The 6,000-nt window shown below is 45.3% G+C and overlaps 1 protein-coding gene across 1 annotated transcript in view; it reads left to right on the forward strand.

The window, feature by feature from the left end:
* Positions 1 to 5,530, forward strand: part of LOC119441363 (presenilins-associated rhomboid-like protein, mitochondrial) — a 74,270-nt gene extending 68,740 nt beyond the window's left edge. Inside the window, exon 9 of the mRNA XM_037705974.2 lies at positions 5,300 to 5,530. Within this exon, the coding sequence (XP_037561902.1) occupies positions 5,300 to 5,393 (94 nt within the window). The 3' untranslated portion in view covers positions 5,394 to 5,530. The remainder of the gene's footprint in view (positions 1 to 5,299) is intronic.
* Positions 5,531 to 6,000: the final 470 nt, after the last annotated feature.

Below are 6,000 nucleotides of genomic sequence, written 5' to 3' on the forward strand. Positions count from 1 at the left end.
GATTTTGTGCATGTAAGCACCGTTACATCTCTCTGGGTCGCGCTGATACGTGCGACCACACACCTTCGGAAACAGCGAGCGGGAGACCGTAGTAGGAAAGCGTTGTGCAGCCTGCTTATCATTCTTCGTATTCTCTTCATGCACACAATTAGTGTTCCGTAAAGTAGACATAGATTGGGACATCGCGCGTATGATCGTTCATTTAGAGAATGTATAGTTTTCTCGCGGAAACGCCGATGTCATGAAGTATGAAATCGTTGGCAGTTGAACGAGACGGTTGTTTACGCATGCTGTATCGAAGGGGCCTCCGCTTAATTGCTGCCCATTTGGGATACGAGGCAAACAGTGCACCTCGTAAGCTAAATAATGAGTCAGCATAACAATAGGTAATAATACACCCATGGATTTGCGTAGTCACATTTCATTTATGGAAGCGCCGGCGAGTGCGACTGGCCGCATTCGAGAACGGCAACGTATACGGATGTTGATTGCGCGTCGTGTTGTCGCTTCTAGCTTTTTGCGTGTGCACTGTACGAAATAAGGAATGGTTTTTTTTTCAAATCCGTATGGTCAAAACTGAACTATAGAAGCAGCTTTCCTCATCCTAATAGCTTAATTAGCTTCATATCAGTGGGTCTGGTCCGCCAGCAGCAGACGCACGAACTCGGCCACTGCGATAGGCTTAACCTCGGCTGAACGCGATCGGCATCGGCTCAAACTGTGTTTGCGAATGGCGAGGGCTGAAGTTCGTGCAGCCAACAATGCAACACCGCTTGCCACCCCGCATCACTTGCCCGTCCACAGGGAATGCAACTTCTCGCGACAGCAACATCTCCCGCCAAGCGCTAGCTCACGATCGTCGACTCCTGCACACTCTCGTCGCTGTCGTCTGCATGATCCCGGCATGCTCCGCGTGGACCATTCCTGACGTCATACACAAGGTGGCTTATAACTGAGGAGGGGGTAAGGTAGGGTGCTCGAGGCAATAAATTAAATTCATTTGTAAAAAATCTGTGGAACTCTCAAGCCTCATTTTTTTAGGACATGATGGAGGTATTCAGAGGAACAGACCCAGCGAATTTCATCGACATCCGTCGACATCGAAAAATCGCCGGAGTTGCCCTTTAACTCAAAATTAAAAAGGGCCAAATATTATTTTTGGTACATTACACAAAAATGGTAGCTTAGGAAAAAATTAAACTACTTAGAGCTGCCCCTAAAGCATACTATCTTAAAATTTTATTTGTGACTGAAATTGTACACTCGCTCTAAAGAAAACTTGAATTCAGAAAAAAAGAACAGTTTGTACAAATTTTTAGACATGAAATTTATGTAACCCTTACATTTACAAAATATATTACTTAAATATTAGGTAGTTCATCTCTTTATACCTAGAAAAGACAATCTTTGAATTAAAAAAGTCATAAATAGTTGAGTTTTCCACTGCATTTTAGATGTTACAGTAACAGCATCAGTAGAAAAGAATTGGAAAAAGACAATGCTAAAATAAGAAGAGACAAAGTAACAATGCTGCTGTGAAGGTACTATTTAGCTACTTGGTAGCTGTTGTAATCGGGCACACGAATGCCATGGCACTGGCATGGGATTGGAGTGCAGCGGGCAAGGAGGGTACTCATTCAGCATCTGATGGGAAGGCAAGAAAGAAATCCATTTTTACTAGCTGTCAGCATACAACATTCAGGAAAACAACTGCACCTATCACATGTTATTCCTTTGCTCTTGGTCGTGTTGCATCTGCTTCTATGAGTTAGCACCTAAAAGCATACACTCATTCATGGCCGTTAAGAACTCCAAAAGGTTCACAAGGTAATGAAAGCCTGTGAAGTGATGCACATAATTACAATGCAAGTCCCAGCTGCAAGGTACATCCACGTACTATTGACCAAAAAGGTTTACAGACCACGGGATCTCAGAAAACGCTGAATATCTGAGCAGACCTTAAAATCCAGTAAAACCGTACATCACAATGTTTGCATATACAAGTAGAAGCTGGAAATGGGAATACCAGGCTCCGTTTTGAGGCTGCCGAGTTATCAGCCTTTTGTCAGATCTCTTGGTCTGTAAATATTTTTGGTCGATAGTACACTGCATTCAAGGCCATGCTGCCAATGCTGCTAATTACTTGGCACACACCCCTCCCAATCTTCCCTGTGTACCCCCACCTTATTACACATCCTATATATAGTAGATATTAAAATTCTCTCCAGCAAGACATACATACACTATCACCTGACCAAGGCAAAAAAAATTCTGCGAACAAGGCTGCAGGCCGGGCAGGAGGTTCACACCAGCTATCACCTGTACTTTGAACTGTCCCCACTTCCCACAGAATAAAACATGTCCAAAGAACAATAAAGAGATTATTTTAAATTCGAGGCACCGAAAGACTTGCACCGGGGCACAAAATGCTCAGAGTTGAAGGTTGCTCTTTTACTCTTCTGAGAAGCAGATGAAGAAAATTGCATTAATAGTTCCATTCAAAAACGTACGTTTATTTGAGTCCTCAACAGATGTTGCAGGCTTCTTGTGTTTGAGGGTGCCTGATGCCCTTTCCGGTGCATGTCTGAGCCATGATTTGATGGCATCTTCAACATTTGTTGTGCTTCCTTGGGGAAACTGTGTTGCAGCAGCTGAAATCAACCCACATATATTGTTAGTGTAGTAACTAGATTTTCTTCAATAGCAAGCATTGACAAACCACAATGCATCTTGTAAAGGCTACAGGACAAATTGTTTTCATCTGTACTCATGTAACAGTATGTACTGAATGTCACATAGCTAAGGAAATCTCAGATATCTCCATCAGCACTCAACATTTGCATAGATATTGAATTGATAGTACATTTTGTTTACCCTGATTTGTGTGCGGTATGTACCAAACAAATTGACATAAATTGCTCCCTACTGCCGGACTACTCTTTCTCAAGTGCATATTTGGAGGCAATGCTGCTATGAAAAAGCACATGCCAAGTCAGACTTGTGCAAAATTAGTAGTAGTTGGCCACAAATGAGTCGTGTTTGCAGTTGCTGTAGCGTGGACCTCATCTGGCATATCAATTGAAGCAAACTCGCGGAATAATTCAAGCAATTGGCACAAATGCACTCAAGAGGAATAATAAAGATTCATTGCGAAATCGGGACGCCGATACCCGCCGCAGTCCACTGCATCGCAAATGACAGCGTCATGCAGTTTCGCTCGGAACATCGCGGGAAACTCCGGCTACATGCTTTGGCGGTTCTTGTGGACGTTCATCCTCCAGCGGGTGCTCGCTTGCGCACTCAACAAGCGCCAACGATTTCTTCGTCTCTCAAGACGCCTTTTCGGAGACGTACAGTCCTAGAGGACGCAACACACTTCGCGTCGAAACGCGTAATGCAGGCGGCGCCAGATAGCGCGAGACAAAGGCAAACGGAAACTACCAAGCGCTTCCTAACACGCCGAATGGCGGTACCTCCCATTTTCAAAGAAAATCGAAGTTGACAAATGAATATTCACATCTTCGCAGGAGAGCTCTTCGCATGCCACCGAACGGCACCCAGAACACCTGTTACGACGCCAACGTACACAGCAGCAAAACTACTACCACAGCTACAAAGCTGCACATAAAGGCGCCATGTGCCTTCTGTATGGCGGCGGGATCAACGCGAGGCTGTGAGCAGTGCGAGGCGCACAACGAGGGGCGAGCGGTACGCAGGTGGCGAGGTGCTAGTCGGGTTGTCACCCTCCTCGCTCGCTGCTTGCCCTCTCAGTTCGCTCTTTGTAATCGCGGCATTGCTCGCGGTGAGCAGCACCGCGAATGTCATGACGCCAGCGGAAGCACAAAAAGAAAAAAAATCAAGAAAACAATTGACGACGCCGGCGCGCGCTCGTGGCGCGTATATATAGTGAACTAGAAGATTCTAGTACACTGTAGCGCGGACATCCTTGCCGACTGGCTGGCTCGGCAAAATATGGCTATCGTTTAGTTTTATTCAGAGGGCTTGGCTTGGAGGCAGGCTGCTGTATGCCCTCAGCAATTGTTCATTATGTAATTTGGCCAAAACATGATAAAACGGTATCCACGTAATGTTCATTAGCTGGTGATTTGGGTTCATAATTGTTTTCGTTTCGCTCAGGACAGATCGAGAGGAAACTTTAGTTCTGGAAGAATTATTTGTACTTAATAATTTTGTTTTCTTCTTTGCCCATAGAAGTCCACTTAATAGTTAAGCACCATGCCCACGCACATACGATGTTAGCAATATGTTCACAGCATATCATCGTTGAAATTCTAATGAAAAATAGTCGCACTGATCGATGTTAGCAATATGTTCACAGCATATCATCGTTGAAATTCTAATGAAAAATAGTCGCACTGATGTACGTTATTTGTAGAAAAGATTCCTACATTCAAAGGATGACCACAGGATAACGCACACAGGACGTTTAACGCATTCAAAGTGGAACATCCAGAGGACCTCCACAGGAACAAAATAAAAGGAACTTTCTTTAATGCCAAAAAAGGATGTCCCATGTACGTCCGCTGAATGGCCAGTGTAGGTCTAGGACGTTCGGATCTAAACTGGATATCCAACAGATATTTGTGGTCCAATGGGATGGCTGCCACAAACAAACTTGCTGCAGTTCAAGCTGTTTCCTTGCCGTCAACTTCGTTGTCGAGGGGGCTCCTTGGTTTTCAGCATGCGTGCAGCTGCTGCAAAGAGTTTTGTCGACTTGGCACCAAACCACCACTTTCATCGGTGATGGTGTGGTGCTGGTCACGCCTAACCAGCAAAAATGGTACATTGGTCTGCGCTATGGGCATACACGATACTCACCCGCAGCCTCGGATCATGACAAACTTTCAAGTAGATCGTATTACAGAGAAGCGCAAGCTAGAGCAAAATTCTGTGAACGAATATTCCGCTGCTAGCATTGTGAGGAACGGCTAAATTGATTTTACAGTCGAAATTTGTTTGCGTTTTTTTAGGACTATCTAATTGTTCAAACATTTTTGTGACCTCTTCCATGCCCAAGAAAATCGGTTTAAGATTGGGATGATGGAGATGAGGCCACCCGATTCATGTGTGCGTGTGACTGCATATCAGGGTCCTGTGTGTATGCCCTCTGTGAGCAGGCGTCTGCATGCCTCCACGACACAAATGACAAGTTGACGAGCTTTCGCATTTTGAAGCCTTCTATCACAATGAAAAAGTAATAGAAGGCTTCCGATGTCTTTTACTGCAAGAGTCCGTGTTTTCGCTGTTTAAAGCCCGACGTGCCCACACACCATTGCAGGGGCTACGTGCTGTATGGCCAGGAGATGTGGAAGCGCAGGGAGCCTATCCTGAAGACGTGGCACCAGCTGCGCGAAGGCTGGGGTCGTGGATGACGACCCGGGTGAAGGCACTGTTCGGTGTTGCAGGGTCACTCTGCTTCCTGGGTTACAGTATAGTCTGTGGACACTTTACGATTGAGCTACATTTTACAAGCACGAATAAAAATGGAGTATATTTGTGGTGTACGTAAGCTCTGACTCGTTGCATAGATATATTGCAGGTAACACATGATTAGGGTTCAGCGTTCTTGGTTTTTAAGGCCTAACCACATGCACGTGATATTCAAGCGCCAGCGACAAGCGACGCGACAGGCACACCCTGTCGTGCTGTTGTGTTGCGGCGTGGAGCAACCACATGAACCCGACATCGCGAAAGAGAGTAGCGACGGTTTTACATTGTTGTGCAAATGAATGTTATCGTGCGTGCATAAAGAAATCGGAATTTTATCAAAAGGTCAAAGTTTTATCTAGACCTAGCTAAAACATGCTATCATCCCCAGTGGAACTCCGTCCCATGCCGCCAGCGTAAGGTGCCGTGGTGCCATCTGTTCGAGTAAAACTTCACTTTCTCGGTTCTCGGTGGCGTCTCAGGCCTAACAGCGTCAAAACAAAACAACCGATCTCAATATTAACGACAAGAGAGCGCCGATACTTAGTCTTC

This window comes from Dermacentor silvarum, chromosome 2, assembly GCF_013339745.2.
Source record: "Dermacentor silvarum isolate Dsil-2018 chromosome 2, BIME_Dsil_1.4, whole genome shotgun sequence".
NCBI classification, from domain to species: Eukaryota; Metazoa; Arthropoda; class Arachnida; order Ixodida; family Ixodidae; genus Dermacentor; species Dermacentor silvarum.